Source organism: Pteronotus mesoamericanus, unplaced genomic scaffold (assembly GCF_021234165.1).
Source record: "Pteronotus mesoamericanus isolate MK-2021 breed Mesoamerican mustached bat unplaced genomic scaffold, CSHL_Meso_final scaffold_408, whole genome shotgun sequence".
Taxonomy (NCBI): domain Eukaryota; kingdom Metazoa; phylum Chordata; class Mammalia; order Chiroptera; family Mormoopidae; genus Pteronotus; species Pteronotus mesoamericanus.
The window spans coordinates 5,345,310-5,363,297 of NW_026555315.1; the positions used below are offsets into that span (position 1 = coordinate 5,345,310).

Sequence of the window (17,988 nt, forward strand, 5' to 3'; positions counted from 1 at the left end):
CCCTCCAAGGCGTAACTGTGTATTCAGTCAGGCAGGTGTGGATTTCCTGGCCGAAGAAGCAGGGTGGGGCAAGAGGATGGCCTCTCCGTCCGGTGCTGCTGCGGAGGGAGCACCGCTCTCTGGTCGGAGGTGCCTGTGCCCCCAGAGCCCCTGTACCAGCAGCCACAGCGCTGTCCTCCCTGCACCGAATGGCCTGTTCATGCCTGGTGCCCCCCACCGACCACGAGGTTTTCCAGCCACGGTCACAGCAGCTTTGTCATCCACGGGACCCTGGGAACTTACACCTCACAGTGAGGGTGGCTAAGTGGGTTACATACTTGAGTTATGTCTCTGCTGCTTTCTAGCTGTGCGATCCTAGGCCAGAAACTTGCCTTCTCTGAACCTCAGTTTCCTCATCTGGAAAATAGCAATAACGATAGTATCTACTTAACAGGGGTATAGTGAGGACCCAGGTAATACATGCAAAATGCCTAGCACAGTGCCTGGCACATACAAATCACGCAGCTGTTAGTAGGCCTAGGCATTCAATATGAATTTGTGGAGCTAAGTTCTTCAACTTCTCCGTCTGGGTCTCGTCTGTCTCATTTAACCTATGTACAGGCCCCCTCCCCTTCCCACTATCATAAAGTAAAGCGTTCTTACGAAACCTTCTGTAGGAGAAATGGTGTAAAGCAAAGGAGTAATTACCATAGAACACATCTTGCTAACGGATGCACAAAATAAATCAAGATAAAGCACAAATGCTCGCAGGCACAGTTCAAAGGCATGGGGGCTCGAGGCCGAGACGCGGAGCGTAACCCGCGGACAGGCACGCGGTGGGCCGCTCTCGATACTCAGAGTGCGCGTTGCCTCTGCGACTGGCTCGCTGCCAAACAAACGCTGAATGCTGTGTTTGCTTTCCACCTTTTCTGGAAAAGCAAAACCCCTTTTCGGATATCTTTCAGTTAGCAAAAGCAGGTGTTAATGTGTTTGTTTCTTAAAGGTAAAGTGGCCTAAAGTGAACATTTGAAGAGTGGGGAATACCTATATTCTGGTACCTAGCACAATGTTTCACACATAATTAGAGTTTGGGGTTTTTTTAAAGTCTATGTATTAAAAGAACAACTAACAAAACTCAAAGTGAGTAGAAAAAAGAAACTAATAAAGATCAGAGCAGAAGTAAATAAAATAGCATCTAAAAAAACACAATACAAAATATCAATAAAACCAAGAGCTGGTTCTTCGAAAAGATAAACAATATTGACAAACCTCTAACCAGACTCATCAAGGAAAAAAAAGAGAGAGGACTGAAATAAGTAAAGTCAGAAATGAAAGAAAAGTAACAACTTGCTCCACATAGAGGATTGTAAGAAAATATTACCAACAAGTGTATGCCAACAAATTAAATAATCTGGATGAAATGGATAAATTCCTAAAAACATACAATCTTCCAAAACTGAATCAGGAAGAAACAGAGAATCTGAATAGGCAGATTACAATTAGTGAAATTAAACTAGTTATTAAAAACTCCGAACAAACAAAAGTCCTAGACTAGGCGACTTCACATAAGAATTTTACCAAACATTCAAAGAAGAACTAACATCTCTTTTTCTCAAACTATTTCAAAAAATTCAAGAAGAGGGAAGACTCCCAAGCTCATTTTAAGAGGTCAGCATTATCCTAATTCCAAAGCCAAAAAAAGGCACTGCAAAGAAAGAGAATCTATAGGCCAATATCCTTGATGAACATAGATGCTAAAATACTCAATAAAATATTAGTAAACCAGACCCAGCAATAATTAAAAAGATCATACACCACGATCAAGTGGGATTTATTCCGGGAATACAACATTGGTCCAACATTTGCAAATCTGTAAATGTGATTTGCGACATAAACAAAATGAAGGATAAAAATCACATGATCATATCAATAGATGCAGAAAATGCATTTGATAAAATCCAGCACCCATTTATGATAATTAAAAAAAACCCACAAAAACCTCTCAGCAAAGTGGGAAGAGAGGAAATATACCTCAACATAATAAAGACCATTTATGAAAACCTACAGCCAACATCATACTCAATGGGTGAAAACTAAAAGCATTTTCCTTAAGATTGGGAAAAAGACAGGGTTGGCTGTTTTTCCTACTCTTATTTAATATAGTACTGGAAGTCCTAGCCACGGCAATCAGAAAAGAAACGGGGGGGGGGGGGAGGAAAAAAGGTATCCAAATTGGAAAGAAAAAAGTAAAACTGTTCATTATTTGCAGGTGACATAATACTGTATATAATAAACCCTAAAGATTTCACCAAAAAACTACAAAAATGTATAAATGAATTCAGTAAAGTAGCAGGATACATAATAAATATCCAGAAATCAGTTGTACATCTATACGAAAATAATGAACTATCAGAAAAGGAAACAAAGGGGAAAAAAGCACATTTATAATTGCATCAAAAAATACCTAAGAATAAATTTAACCAACGGTGTAAAAGGCCTGTACTCACGAAATTATAAGACACTAAAGAAAGAAATTGAAGAAGATACAAATAAGTGGAAATATATACTATTTTCATGGATAGAAAGATTAACATCATTAAAACATCCATATGACCCAAAGCAACCTATAGATTCAATGCAATTTCTATCAAGATACCCATGGTATATTTCATAGAACTAGAAAAAATATTCCAAACATTTATATGAAACCACAAAAGACCTTGAGTAGCCACAGCAATCTTGAGGAAGAAGAACAAAGTTGGAGAAATCACATTATCTGATATCAAACTATACTACAAGTCCATAGTAATCAAAACAGCATGGTGTTAACATAAAGATAGACATCTAGATCAACGGAACAAAATAGAGAGCCCAGAAATAAACTTACACCTTTATAGTCAATTAATACTTGACAAGGGAGGCAAGAACATACAATGGAGTAAAGAAAGTCTATTCGATAAGTGGTATTGGGAAAACTGGACAGATATACACCAAAGAAATGAAACTAGACGCCCTTCTCACACTGTACATAAGAATAAACTCAAAATGGACTAAAGACTTAAATGTAAGACTCGAAACCATAAAAATGCTAGAAGAAAATATAGGCAGTAAAATCTTGGGCATTTTTTTGTAGCAACATTTTCTCTGATATATCTCCTCAAGGAAAACAAACAAACAAACAAAAAACCAAATGGGACTACGTCAAACTAAAAATTTTTTGCACAGCAAAGGAAACCATCAATGAAATGAAAAGACAGCCCACTGAATGGGAGACCATATTCACCAATGATACATGTGGTAAGGGGTTAATATCCAATATTTATAAACAACTTATAAAACTCAACACCAAAAACCAAACAATCTGATTTTTAAAAATGGGCAAAGGACCCAAATAGACACTTCTCCAAAGAGGGCATACAGACGTCCAACAGCTGAATGAAAAGATGCTAAACGTCACTGATCATCAGAGAGATGCATATTAAGACCACAATGAGATACCACCTCACACCTGTCAGGATGGCTATTATCAGCAAATTGACAAATAACAAGTGCTGGCAAGAATGTGAGAAGAGGGAACCCTCGTGCACTGTTGGTGGGAATGCAGATTGGTGCAGCCACTGTGGAAACCAGTATGAAGTTATCTCCAAAAGTTAAAAATAGATCTGTCTTATGATCCAGGAGTACCACTTCTGGGAATATATCCGAAGAAACCTGAAACATTAATTCGAAAGAATATAAGCACCCCTGGGTTCATTGCAGCGTTATTTACAATAGCCAAGATTTGGAAGTGGCCCAAGTGTGCATCAGTAGATGAGTGGATACAACACTTATGGGACATTTACACCATGGAATACTACTCAGCCGTAAAAAAAGAAGGGAATTCTACCCTTTGCGAAAACATGCATGGCCCCGGAGATTATTATGCTAAATGAAATAAGGCAGTCAGAGAAAGACAAATGCCATATGATTTCACTTACATGTGGAATCGAATGAACAAAATAAATTAACAAAACAGAAACAGACTCATAGATACAAAGAACAGGCTGGCAGCTGCCAGAGGGGAGGAGGGAGGGGGCTGGGTTAAAAAGCAAAGAGACTAAGGAAAAAAAAAAACCCCTCACGGACAGACATCAGTATGGTGGTTACCAGAGGGGCAGTGGGGGAAGGAGGGGAGGTAGGAGAGAGGAAAAGGGGGATAAATGGTGATGGAAGGAGACGTGACCTGGGGTGGTGAACGCACACGGTACAATATACATGATACATTATAGAATTGGGTCCCTGAAACCTTTATAATTGTATTAACCAATGTCATCCCAATAAGTTCAATTTTTAAAAAGCCAAAGTATTTAATGAAATGACCGAATTAACAGGCATGTTTTTGCAGCTATAAAACGAGAGGACTGGCTTAGGAAATCTCTGAGCCCCTCTCCAGCCCCGCCAGACTAGAATTCCTGGGGGATGTCAAGATCCCCCCGAATGGTTAGGTTCCCTTCATAAAGCCCCACACTGGTCTGTCCTCTCTTCGCCTGATGGCAGGCATCCTGAAAACCAGGGGCGTGCTGGCAGGATAGGTGTCACCACACCCACCGTGGCGGCGAGTGAGGCAGAGGAGGAAGCGGAGGTCAGCTGTTTCTGAATGGGCCCTTGATGGGCATCCATGCAGGGCACGGGGGCCTGACCCAGAGCTCACTTCCTGCCCGGCTGCCTGGCAGTCCCCACCCAGGAGCTGAGGATCCAGGAAACCCCCAGCCACCGCCCGTTCTCTATCAAGAAAGGCTCCTGACCCTGAACAAAATGGAAACAGCAGAAAGGAGGTGCCCCCACCTTCCTGAAAAAGGTGCTCATGCGCGACCCAAGAACGCACACGTGCCAAGCCCTCTCTCTCGCCCGGGCTCCCCTGGGCTGCTCCTCTGGCCCTCCATCCAGGTTCGAGCAGGCAGTGCCTGTCGGGAGCCACGACTGGGCCTCGTGGGTGCAGGCAGGGCAGCCTGTGCACGTGGTAGCAAAGGCACCCCGGTAAGGTATGAGCTCCTTTTGAGGTCAAAGACGTGTAAGCCTGGAATAACTGGGACAGGTGGCTATGTCTTCCTCATGCCAACTTTTTTCTCCATGAGCCTTAGACCTGGCACTGCCAGGAGTAATAGGTGCATGGGGCACTGGAGTTGGAGGAGCCCGAGCCTTTAATTCCCAGGCACCTGTTGGGGAGGGGTCGGCAGAACCTCCATTGCCCTGGGACAGAGAGAGAGGCCTGGCTTTTGGAGGCCCACAGGATGATCAGGCACACAGGCCTGGCAGAGGCCTCCGCCTCCATGAAGTGCAGATCCACGTAGGAGGTGCTAGAAGAACCTGGGGCTAACATGAACATTCTCTAAAGAGAGCAGGCTGCATACCATCCACCCCCCCCCCCCCGCCGCAAACCTCTGTGACCCTGGGCCTCAGTGCCCTCCATAAGATAAACAAAAAGGCATAATGCTACTTAACTTGACACAATTGTAACCAACTATAAGCTTAGTATGTGTCTTTGCTTCTGGAATGTAAGTTCCATGAGGACAGGCTGGGTCTGCCTTGCTCATTCTTGTGCCTACAGTGTTGGAGATATGCACCATATTGCTGGGAAAGGGATGGAGAGAGAAAGGGGGGAGGGAAGGGGGAAGCCTGAGTGGGTAAAGGAAGACTCTTTTTTTTTTTTTTTTAAACACCTAAGAGCAGGGAGGGTGGGCAGGTAGAAAGGAGAACCAGAACGCTGTGCTCAGTTTCCAGAAAGGCCTGGGGCTGAAATTGCTGACCTGTCAGCTGCCAACATCTGGGGAGAAGGGGAGCTTGGTCTCCCTCACTGGGGCAGTGGGTCCTCAGCTCAGAAACATGAAGTCGTGTCTCTCTTCTCTTAGCTTCTGGACTCCCTTTTGACAAGCCCTGCGTCCCTTCCACTGGGGGAGGGGTGGACGGGGGTGGGAGACCTACCTGCTTCCTCCCTCCTCCTCCTCAAGAGCCCCCCTTCTCTCAGGAGGTGGCTTTGCCCACACACAGCCCGACTGCTAGCTTGCCTCTAGCTGGGATGGTTAATAAGCCCAAGGGTGACATTAATTGCCATCAGGCATTAGGAGCCTAATGAGAATCATCTTCCTTGACGACTCCAGCACCTTCTATCCCCAGGGCCTCCAAGAGCCGGCCAGCCCTCTGCGCACAGCACCCCGGAGCTTCAGACAGATGTGGCGTGGGGGAGGGGAAAAAGCCGAGCTCAGCTCTCCCCACGCCCCAGTAGGAGCACAGGCAGCCACAGCCCAGAGCCAGGGAGGAGGGAGGCTTCCAGGAACCGCCCAAGCCCATTTTCCAAAAAGAAAATGTCACTTTCCTGGATGAACAGGAAACTCACAGGGTCAGGAAGTCTAGGACCCAGTCAGGCAGATGGGGGACAGAGACCGAGCACCCCAGCTGGCCTGGCTCTGACCTACCTCACCAGCACTCTGTCTGGCTGAGTGTGTATCCACAAGAACCTCAGCCCCCGACTCCCACCCCATAAGAGCTCTGTCCATAGGATTGAAGACTCTGTCCCTTCCCAGGAGAGTGGGACTGAGACCCGGCCCCTGGAGGCAGGAGCATGATACCCAGCGATGCTATAAAATCATTGCCATTGATCCACTGCCTGGCTGACGTTTTGACAGTTGACTTGTCGGGTCTGATCTGGGTTGCGCTCTAATGGAACGGGCCTGACGGTGGGAAAAAACGCCACCCCACCCCCTTCCCACCCCCCCGTCAGCAGGTGCATGGGTAAGTGTACCAGAGGGGCAGTCCCCACCCCCACCTCATGTCCCCATAAGGGCTTGCAAAACAACCTGTAGGAAGGCACGTCCCTACACCCCTCTCCGCCCACCCCATTCCCCAGCGGACCCGTTTCCCCTAGCTGCGCCCCACGATCCATCTCCGAACGAAGCTGAGCCAGCGAGCTCCGGGGCAGCCCGAGTGGGACTGGGCGCGGCTGCTCGGCTGATCCTCATCCAGTGTCCCCCGAAAGCCCCACGCAGACTCTGGGGGTGGGGGTAGGGTGCCCCCTACCCGCGCCTCTGGCAGAGCGGCTGTGAAACACCTCCGGCGCCCGGCTGGGAGCGTGCATCCTTTAAAAAAGGACATCGGTGGCTACAGTGGCTTCTACCCGAGGGAAATGCAGCCGCCGCAGTCGGCCCCACTCGGGCCCCAGCGCTAGCCTGCACTGGGGAGAAAAAAAATAAAACATAAAACAGGAGCGAGCGGAATCGCGAGGTCGGCCCTTGCTGGAGTCTCATTAAGGAGCCGCGCGCGCCCCCAGGCTGGGAATGCGGAATGGACACGTGGACAGGGGAGGGGGAACTGGCGGTGGGGGGGTCTCCGTGGTGCGCGAGTCGTGGGCCGCGCGCTCCGGGGCCACGTGACCACAGGCAACCTGGGAGGAGGAGGGAGGCGAGCGCGCCAGGCTAGGCGCCCGCTTCTGTCAGGGTGGGCTCTGAATCCCGGACGGGGGAGGAGGGCGGGCGGGCGAGAGAGCGCGAGTGTGTGTCTCTCTCGAGTCATTTACGGCGAAGCAGCCGGCGCTCGCGCCGAGGCGGCGGCGGCTGCTTCGCGCAACTGTGGCTCCCCCCACCTCCTCTTCCTTTTTTGCTCCTTGATTCTTCTCCCCACACACACGTCCATGGGAAGCCGGCCTCCCTGCCGGCACCTCCTCTCCGCTCGGCCCCGTAGATACCAGCTACCGCCTCCCTGGCCGCGGGCTGCGCGGGCGCCGGGTGCCCCGGCCCCTGGCGCGGCGCCCAGGTCTCGCCGCCCGCAGCCCGGGCTGGCGCTGCGCTACGCTCGCCCCAACTGACTCCGCGAGGGAGAGCGCCGATGCCCGGTTGCACAGAGACAGCGGGCGATCGGGCGTCCGAGGGCAGGGTGGGGGTTTTGGGGAGAAGGAGACGTCGGAGATTCTGAAACCCGGAAAAGTTCAAGGTTTGTGCAGGTCTCCCCGGGGAAGGCGAGGAGCGAGGCTGAGCAGTGCGCCCCTTTGCTGAGACAGCGAGACCCGGGAGCAGAGGGGGGCGGCCGGGAGCTGCCGCGGGCTGGCGGAGTCCCTCTCCATCCTACTACGTTTACGACCAAGAGACTGGAGTCACCGCCCCAGGCAGGCAGGGCTCGGGTCAGGCCATTGGCCAGCATCACATCTCCCTCGCTTCTCCAAGCCCCATCTTGATGGGGCAGCCCGTTCTGGCCGCGCCACCTTCGCCCCAGCCGCGGAGCCGCGGCCCGGGCCGGCGGCGCTGAGCCAGCCTGTGTGCAGCCCGGGCCCTGGCCGAGACTGGAGAGAGCGAGCTGGAACCCAGCCTCGAGCTCTGCGAGGGCACCAGCCGCTGGCCCCCCGCCTCGGGCATTTGGTCCCCGCGTCGCGTAGGGTGGTGGCGACCAGCATCGCCGGCCTCAGCACTGCACGGAAACTTTTCCTTCTCCAGATGGATTAAAGTTGCCCGGATTTTCTCTTTCTTTGCGAAAGAAATCATTCATTTGCACCTAACCTGGGGAATTTCATGCTGGAGCTGCTGCAGGGCGCTTGGAGGAAGGAATCCGCGCTATCCATGTGGGCTTACTGCCGAAACCGAAGAAATTGGGGCTTGTGTTGGAAATCTGCACCCTCGAGCGAGTTTGGATTCGAACTGGGCCTCCGGGCTGGGGGACCTGGCACTTGGTTCTAGGTAGCCCCCGAGAAGCCGGTGGCCGCCGGCCCCGGGACCGCACGTGCGGCTCCCCCCTGGCCGCACAGATCCTGCAGGGGGCACCAGCCGGGGAGGTGAAGGCTCCTCCCGCCGCTAGCTGCGCCCCCACCGGCTCCCAGGGTGTAGCCGGCGGCGCCTGGGACGCCCCCTCCCCTCAAACTGTCCCCGAATTGCACTGCCTGGCCCCCAGAGCCTCAGCAGAGACAGCGGGGCGCCGCGGCCACCCTGAGTTGGATGTGACCAAGCCCAGACTGGGGGCTGAGTCGTCGTCCACTGTTGCCCCCTCGGCCACCACCCGCTCCCGCCTTGGCCATGGCCCCAAGGATGTCGGGCCGCGGCGGCGCCGCCCTGCTTTGCCTTTCAGCGCTGCTCGCCCACGGTAAGTGTCGCGGCGCGGACTCGGGAATGAAGATGCGGCGGTCGCCCCTGGTGGGGCACAGAGGAGACTGGGGAAAGGCGGACCCCCATCCGCGGACTCGCAGCCGCCGCTCCTAGCTTGGCATCTCGGGCTGCAGTTCGAGTTCCCTCCAGCCCCCCAGCTCGTTGGCGGGAGCGGAGGATTCGAGCCCCGCCCTGGGGACTGAGCCCGGCCCAGGAAAAAGGGGGTAGTGGAATCACTCCAATTTTCCCCTGGTTAGTAAGAAGGGTCCAAACCCGAGTGTCCGGGGGCGTGTCCACCCACGGAAATCTATAGGGATCTGGGGATCTATAGATAGTGTCTGGGCCGACCCTCCTGTCAACCCCTCCCCCGCAGCCCTCGGGGCTGGGGGCTGCGGGGGTCCTCGGGGACCCTGCCTTCCCTCGCTGCCGGCTCGCAGGCCGGTGCGGGACCGCGCCGCCCGCCGCCTCGCTTCCTGCGGCGGTCCCGGAGAGAGGAAGTGGACTGGCAAGGGCCCGGGGAGCCGCGGCGGCTCGCCCACCCGCCGTCCTGTGAGCTGCATCTAAATGGCCGGCTTAGCCGAGCCGGGGGGCGGGGGGCAGAGAAAACCCGCGCAGGCCGGGGCGGCGGGCGGCGCGCGGAGCGAGCGGGCTCCGCGCTCTCGCTTTCTGCAATCTGTTGCGTCTGCTCCCCAGGCTCGCCCGGGGCTCCGCCGTAACGAGTACGGGAGAGGGAGGGGCCGGGTTGGCGCGCTTTGGCAGAGGGGCAGCAGGGATACGGGTAGGGGGGGGACAGAGGGTCTCTAAACAAACCCCCAAGAATGAGAACTCAGATCCGACGGGAGGAGGCTGCAGCGGGCCTTCCGCAAGCTGGAGGCGCTCCAGGAGGCGAGGGGCGCAGACCGAAGGGGCGGGAGAGAGCTGGAGAGGGAGGAGGACGGAGAAGAGAGGCTCTCTTCTTCCTCCCGACAAGAAACCAACGAGCCTGGGACGCGTTTCCCTAACCAGCGGGGAGTGGGATGGGGGCTTCGTTGCCTCTGCTGAGGGGGGACCCTAGACAGGCTAGAGACGCTTAGAAGGAGGGGGCACTGGGCCCTCCGCAGTAGAGGAAGACCCTCGTGGCGTCGTGCTCCTCTGTAGCCCACATCTGCCCTGTCCCGAGGACCCTGCCTGAGCTCCCGGTGAGGGCGCCCAAGGTCCCTAACAGGCAGCCTCTCACCCAGACCAAGGCGCCGCCGTTCTCAAGGTTGAGAGCGGAAGGAAAGGAGTGGCTCTGGGAATCTAGGGTCCTGGCGCCTGGAGGGGATGGGGAACAGGTTGGCCTCCCCCTGCGGGGCGATTGCTCCTTCCATGCCGGGAGCTGCTTTGCCTTCAGTTCCCCAGACGCAGCCAACCTCAGCTCTTCATCAGAAGAATGGGCAGGACAGCATTTGGAGGGGAGGGGGCGACTGCGTGTGCCACTAGGGAGCAGACGTCTCAGCTCCATATGCAAGACTGAGGGTGGGGAGGGGCTGGGGAGGTGGGCTCTAGGTCTGGGGGGGGCTTGGGCATCTGGCAGGAGGAAACGGAGCTCAGGCCTGGGTCTAGGCGTGGTTCTGCCCCACTTCTGCGTCTCAGTGCCGGAGTGTCCTTCTGAAAGCTTGTCGTGACCCCACCTCCAGGGAGCTCAGAGGCTCTTCCTTGGTTCCCACTGCCTGCCTTCCCGAGTCCTCAGCCTGTTATTAAAGAGCCTTTCCCCTCCCTCACCTGCCAGGGCCCTGCCTTGCTTCCTAGGACCCAGCCCGTGCGGGTTCGCCGCCCTGGCCCGGCTTCTCCTGCGCTGCTAGCAGTCTGCCTCGGTTTCTCCTTAGATGCCGTCTCCGCTCTGTGCCCTGCTGGTCCTGGAGCTGAGGTGGCAGAACCGCGGGCCGGTTCGCCCCCGTCCTTCCACCCAGCCAGCACCTGGTATACGCCTGGCCCGGGGTCAGCTGGTGATCAGTAAAAAGCTATTTGAGGAGGTGGGGTAGGGGTCCCCCACTGAGCAAGCATCTTCCCCTCCTGATTGTTCATCTGGCCCCTTTTCCAAGCTCCTTCCCTGAACACCCCATCCCATGCCTCAGTCTCTCCTTCCTCAAGGAAGAACACTGACAGATTCTTAAAGCTTGGGGACCACCCCCCAATAGATAGAGCCAGAGTCACTGAAGCTCTTCCCTCCCACACCCCATTTCCCAGAGGCCTTTCCCTTCCAGGGCTGCCTAGCACCCACCCACCCAACCCGCCCCTCTCTCCAGGAAAAGGGCATATGGATGTACTCGCAATTCAAGCTAACTCTTGGCTGGGCGTTCTGGGCTCTTCAGAGATGCTGGGGTGTGGGAGCAGCTGCCTTTTCCTGTGTCTCACAGGCTATAAAGGCCAAAGGGTCTGACCACACAGCCAGAATGGGAGCCAAATAGCCTGGATTTGTGTCTAACTCTGGTGCCAAGGGGCAGGGTGACCTTGGCCTGCCTCCCTCATGTTCCCCGTCTTCCACCAGCAGTGTGGCCTGTGGCCCGTCCCTCCCCTCCTCACTGCCTGCCAGTGCTGCCCGGTGGGCCCAGAGCCCCACTGCCCGCTGGGGGCCAGCTCCGCCTGCGGGGTGAGAGCCCTTGCCCCGTGCCCAGTCTCGAGCCTTCCAGCCAAGAAGAGCTGAGGGAGCAGCTTCCCTGCATCTGGTCTTTGAGGAGGCCGTCTGCCCCACTTTTAGTTGGAACAGGGGTTTGGCGGGGGGGCAGGGGGTGGTTGAATCTGCGGAGAGTTGGTTTTGTCAGCCCCCTATTCAGCACCCTTCACTGGCCCCTCACTGCCTGTAGGATCAGAACTAACACCCCTTGCCCCAACCCCCCAGCATCCGAGGCCCTTTATGATTTGGTATCAAGTTGCCTCTTCACTTCTGTGGTACAGCCCTCCCTCCAGCCTCCAAGCATCGTATGAGAGAATCCTCTTCTCACCTGCCTGTCTTTCTGCTTTTGCCCCTGACAGCCCCTCCATGTGGAATACCCTGCCTCCAGAAATTCTTACCTGGCTTTCAAAGCCCAACTCAAACATCATCTCCTCCAGGGAACCTGCCTAGATTACTCCTTAGCTTCTCACCAGCAGCCCCCATCCCTCCAACAGAAGGAATTTATCTTTCCAGTGCTACCTGGGCCCTTCCTGCTGCCTAGGCAGCCCTCCTCATGGGCTGCAGTGCCCACATGTGAAGGGTGCATGACCTTATTTATGCGTGATCCTCACACACTTGCATTTAAGTCATGTCCTCCTGGTTTTTGCCCTGCTCCTTAGTGTTGGACACAGAGCAGGGCTGGGAAGAAATGCGTGGGTGGGAAGACAACTTTATATATTGGGGGGCCCTCCCAGTGTCCATTGTAAAGGGGTAGGGGAGGAGAGAGGCAGAGACACCAGGAAGAGAGCGATGGGCTGGGATGGGGCAAGGCTGTGCCACACCCCTTGAGCGGCACACACAGGACACACATGTCCAGGATGACGTGTTACAGCACATCTCCGTAGGATATGGGTGCAGTGCCCCATGGTGCTCTGATGCATGAGGTCAGGTGCATGTGTCCTCACCTTTGTGGTCACCAGCCTGGCAACCTTGAGTTTCTCCCCCAGGTCGTGTCCACGCTTTCCCACCCCACTGGTCCCCTAAGCTCTGGGCTCCTCGGAGAGGCTGAAGGGACGCAGCAGGAGGACAGGATCAGCACCGGGCCGTGGACAGCTCTCGCGGGGCTGGAGTGAGGAATGGCGCTGGCCCCGCCCCGCTCCGCCCCGCCCCACCCCCGCCCCGGCTCGCACACACCCATCCTCTTTCTGGCCACACAGAGCCCTCCGTCACAACACAGGCTTGCAATGTTGGAGACCAGTAGGTGGGGATGTGTTATAAACTTGGTGGCAGAAAATGAGCTTTCCTGAGGATAGCTCGGTGCTTGGCTGTGGGAGGCCAGCCCACCTTGGAATAGCAGGGGGGTACTTCCTCAGTCTCCACTGGGGGTCGGTCTGGCACCCATGGACCCCAGGCCTGAGACTGGTAGTGAGTGTTTGTGATGCTGCAGAAATTGAGACCCGGAGAGGCAACAACGGCCGACCACCGGGGCAGGGTGTGCCTGTTAGCGGGAGGGCCTTGCTTTTTGTCCTACGCATGCTGACGTCCACCCACAACGCTGAAACTGTCCGAGACCCCAGGACCACCGAACCCAACCCTGGCGCAGATGAGGAAATGGGCACTCAAGGGAGAGAAAGGGACTGGCCAAGGCCGGCCTGCCGGGGCTCCGGAATCAGGACCGGCACCAGAGCCCTTCGGGGGTTCCTGGACTGGCGGCCTGCTCTGGGCCCCTCAGCAGAGGCTCCACCGCTCCCCGTTGCCCCCCTCTCTTCAGCTTCTCACCTAGATATGCTTCTGGCCTCAATCTAGCCTTGGGTCCAGGCAAGCAAAATAATCGATCACTGGTAGTTTTAGTAAGCCTTGCCAAGCACTTGCCAATAAAGAACACGAAGGGATTTGGAACCAGGTCTTCAGCTCCCTTTTATGAGCTTGAAGTCCAGTTGAAGGAATGAGAAATCCGAGTTCCCACAATGCAAGAGACAAGGGTTCAAATCCTGACTCTGTCAACTTGCTGCGTAGCCACAGGAACGTCACCCTCTGCTCTGAGCCTTTTCCTCTTCTGCCAAGTGAGAGGGGAGGACCCACTGAGCCCCTGCCAATTCTCCTGTCCGGTGACGGAGAAGCCGCTTGTCACCTGCCTTGAGTTCGCCGGCCCCAGGCCCGTGCCTCCCCCACCGACGCCCACAGCAGATGCTAACAAGTGGAGAGGGTTCTCCTCCCCATCCCCTCCCCAGTGTCTCCCTTACTTCTTCTTTGCCAGCCCTCAGCACAGAACTGTGGTAAGAGATTAATGAATCAGTCGTGGGTGCTTTTTTCTTTTTAAGAAAATAAATTTCTTCTTCTGTTTTCCTCCTTTGTGTTTGTAAATGAAAAGCAGGTCTCCTTAGCATCCATTCAGCTGGCTGAGCCCCACCCCGACAGCCCCCAGCACGGGGCTGGGTGTCGGGGGTGCCCGCACCTTGCCCGCTACTGCGCCGGCTTCTGGGGGACAGACAGACTGCCAGCAGGGCAGGGGGAAGGCACTGAGGCAGGTGAGGCCAGTGGGGTAACAGGGAGGGACAAGCTCCTCTAGGGACGCAGGCTGGGAGTGCAGACGTCATTACCTCTTTTCCTGTTTGCCCCTTTCAGCTCCTCCTCCTCTCGCACCACCTCCCAACACACACGCACACCCCTCCACCCCAGGCCCGCTGGCTGGCAGACAACCCAGCAGGATGAAGTGGAAAATGGAAGCAATTACCTGGATTATTCAATGTGTGTTGCACGAATGAATGAATGCAAAAAATGACTAATTCAGTGCAGAAAAGGGTAGAATATGTAATTGAAGACAATCCCCTTTTGCCTGAATTATTAGCTAGATAATTATCTGTCTTTGGAAAGTTCTGCTTTCTATCCAACTCGGATCCTTCCCACTGCATTGCCACTCACACCTTTTTGGTCACCTGGACAAATGGGACGACACTGAAAACGGTCCTGGTCCTCAGAGGCATCCCCGTCCAAGAATCCAGGTCTGAACAGCATCAGACCCCACAGGGCAGGGTCTCTCCGGCCCTGGGAGGGAACAGGCGGTTGGGACGCCCTCGACCCTGAGCTCCTCCCCAGGACACAGCCGGATGTGGCCAGCCCTTAAACGGATTCAGCCACAGTCACCCTGAGTGGCATCCTCTCTGCTTTTCTGAGGGAGGAGGGGGGAGGAGGGGAAATGGTTTCTGCCGCCAGGCAGTGCCCAGTGTGAAAAGAGACAGGAGTCCTGTCTTCAGCGAGGCCCAGTCTGACCAGGGAGGCACAGCCCCAGCTTTCAGAGGCAGCCCTTGTCCCTTCCCATGGCCTGACAGTGAGAGACACGCTGACCGCCTCTGCCCAGAGGTTGCAGGACCCACGTTGCAGGCTCCCCCGACCCCTGCTTCCTCCAGCCCCGAGGGCTGTTGGAGGGCCTGGCTCTGGGCCAGAAGCAAGGGTCAGAGGGCGTTTTTTGGGTGGCTCGGTACAGACTACGCCACAGACCTGTCCCCCGGCAGGGGGCGGTGTCGGCAGGAGCTAACAGCGCAGGCGCACGCTTGCAGACACACCCCCGCAGCCCTTGGCCCACCCTGAATCAGGTCCCTTCAGAGTCCCAACTCGTCTCCGGGGTTCAGATCCATGACCTCATTTGCTTCCCGCGGCAGCCACTAGGTGAAGGCAGCGATTGTGGTCCCCTTTTTACAGGAGGCAAGGCGGAGGCTCAGCGGAGTCCTGGCCACCCTAGCTCTTGCGGTCCAGGTTTTCTGACCCTGAACATGGAGGTCATCTCCTCATGAAATAAACGCACACAGACAGGCAGACACGCGGACCCATACGCCTGAGTGAGGTCCTGATCGGACCCCGTGATCGCCCCTGTCTCACCTTGAGCCCCTCTCCCTCTTGCTCTCGAAGCTCCTTCCAGCCCCTTGAGAGAGTCCTACTCTTTTCCATGTCAGAGCCTCTGTACCTGCTGTTCCCTCTGACCAGAACGCTCTTCCATCCCATGTCCTACTCAACCTTCCGACCGGAGCGTGCCCACACTTCCTCTTGGAAGCCCACCCTGATTCTCAGATGAACAAAAGACCCGCTGCCCCCTGCAGCTCACGGGTGATGCGCCCGTTTGGACCCGCGTTGCCTGCCCCCTCTGCTGGCTGGAAGCTCCAGCAGACCTGGCAGGTGTCTGAGCCCTGCCCTGCCACTGTGCTCCCAGGGTGTTCTGGGATGTCTGGAATAAAGGGGGCATTTAATGCTTTGTCAGGTGGGTCAGTGACTGTGCACACGCGCACCTACTTGAACGCTTCCCTGCCGCTCAGCAAGTCTTCAGCGAGCGCTTACTATAGCCGGGCGCTTGATCTTAATTCGTGAACACAGCGAAGTCTCTGCACTCGTGAACCTTTGTTCTTTTGGGGCAAGAAAAGAACAGATCATTATAAATACACTAAGTCAATTATATAATATGTTCGAAGGCAAAAAGTGCTAAATAAAATAAGAAAAAAGGAGGTAAGAGGCAGTGGGAATTGCAGTGTGTGTATGTATGCGTCTGTGTGTTGGGAGGGGTTGTGCAGTATTAAAATGGATGTTCAGTTGATAGTGTCATCACGCAGTTGAAGGAGGGGAGAGAGCAAACTAAGCGAATATTCACATATTACACAGGGACCAGCCCTGGGGCAGGGGCGGGCTTAACCACTCACCCTACAGCACTGAGGCCAGAGGGGTGGAGGGCCGTGTGGGTGGGGAGGGGAATGGAGACTGAGTCGGGGAGGCAGGCCCTTGTGAACCACTGACTTCCGGGCTGAGCACCGTGGGGAGCCATGGCAGGGTTTGGAGCCCGAGTGGCCTGAGCTGACCCGCCCCCGCAGGCTTGCGGAGCTCCAAAATCTACAAGGATGGGGACTGACCCCATCCCATGCCGCAGGCCGGGACCTCTGTCTGCTCTTTCTAGCCTCTTGCTCTGCGCAGTTCCGGCTGTGGCCGCCTCTCTGGCCGCCCCATGGCCGCCCCGTTGCAGGCAGGACCTGGGCGTATGCGACGCGACTGCTGCAGAGACCACGAAGGGCGGGCAAGGCTGCTCTCCAGACCTGCCCTGCCCGGCTAGCCGCGTGGCTGTCCTGGTGCCTCCCGCGGGTGGGGCCCCGCCTGTAAAATGGGCTGCAGCTCCAGGCGCTTCCACAGCCACTTCTTGCTCAAACGCCACCGTCGTTTCCGTGACGGAGGCCGGACGCCTGCGTCCGCGCCTCAGCTGGGGCGGACGGGACACCGAGGAAGCCTCAGTTTCCTGCGCAGATTCTGATTGTTTAACTCATTACCTACTGTCACAAGAAACTCCCAGTGGGAGCGAGGAGGCGTGGGTTACCTGCCCTTGTGTGGGCAGCGACCTTGTGCCACTCTGACGCAGGGAGGGCGGTGGCCAGGGCTCAGAGGATGCAAAATCCAATTTCCCTGGATCCCTGAGCATCTGCCAGCCACTCTGGGTTACTCGTTGCTTTGACCTCTTCACCTGTCCCTGTTACATGTTGCAAGTGCTCAGTTCGCCACTTCTCCTCGCACCGCCGGCCCCTGCCGCCACATGACCAGCGAAGCCCTTGCCGCTCGCCAAGGAGGCGACCTGCCCCGAGGCGCCCCACACTCTCCCCTGCCCTGCGGGGAAAGACAGGTGTACAGAGCTTTTGTCCAATGGGAAGGAACTCTTGGATTGGAAATAGGAAAAATTGTCATTTTCTCAGCTGCCAACACAGCAGAGAAATGATCTCAATTTTCTGTGGCTGTTTTCAGCAGGAGAAAAACTGCCAGCTGCCAGCCCCGTGCAGGAGAGATCTGAAACGGTGCGGGGAGGAGGCTGGAGCGGGGGCCGGCGGGGAGAAGGGCAGCGGGGCCTGGCGTGGGGTCAGAGGGCCGGCCCCTGTTCGGGCGCTGCGGCCGTCCTCCCTGGGAAACCACGCCCCACGCCCAGCACCCCCTGACCACACACCTACGATGGAGCAGCCAGGGAACCATCTTTTCATCGGAATAGTCACTTCCATTAACTGAGCACCTACTACGTGCCACGCCCTATGCCGGGCACCAGACATCGTCCCCAAGGAGCCAGCGGTAGGCTGCTTTCTTTCGGCTTGGTCCCGATGCCCACAGCTGTCCGCCTCGCCCCGCCCCTGCGCTGGGCTGTGAAACAGAACCGCCCGGCTTTGTCACTTCCTGTGAGACTTTGGATGAGTTGCTTAGTCACTCTGGGCCTCAGTTTCCTCATCTGCAAGTGATTATACACATACCCAACTTACAAGGTTTGTTTTGATGATTAAATAAGTC

The 17,988-nt window shown here is 55.5% G+C and overlaps 1 protein-coding gene across 1 annotated transcript in view; it reads left to right on the forward strand.

Annotated features, from left to right (window-relative positions):
* TMEM132E (transmembrane protein 132E) overlaps positions 1-17,988 on the forward strand; it is a 106,214-nt gene that overhangs the window by 47,194 nt on the left and 41,032 nt on the right. The window contains exons 7-8 of the mRNA XM_054593096.1: positions 7,693-7,941; positions 8,679-9,078. Of these exons, the coding sequence (XP_054449071.1) occupies positions 7,693-7,941; positions 8,679-9,078 (649 nt within the window). The remainder of the gene's footprint in view (positions 1-7,692; positions 7,942-8,678; positions 9,079-17,988) is intronic.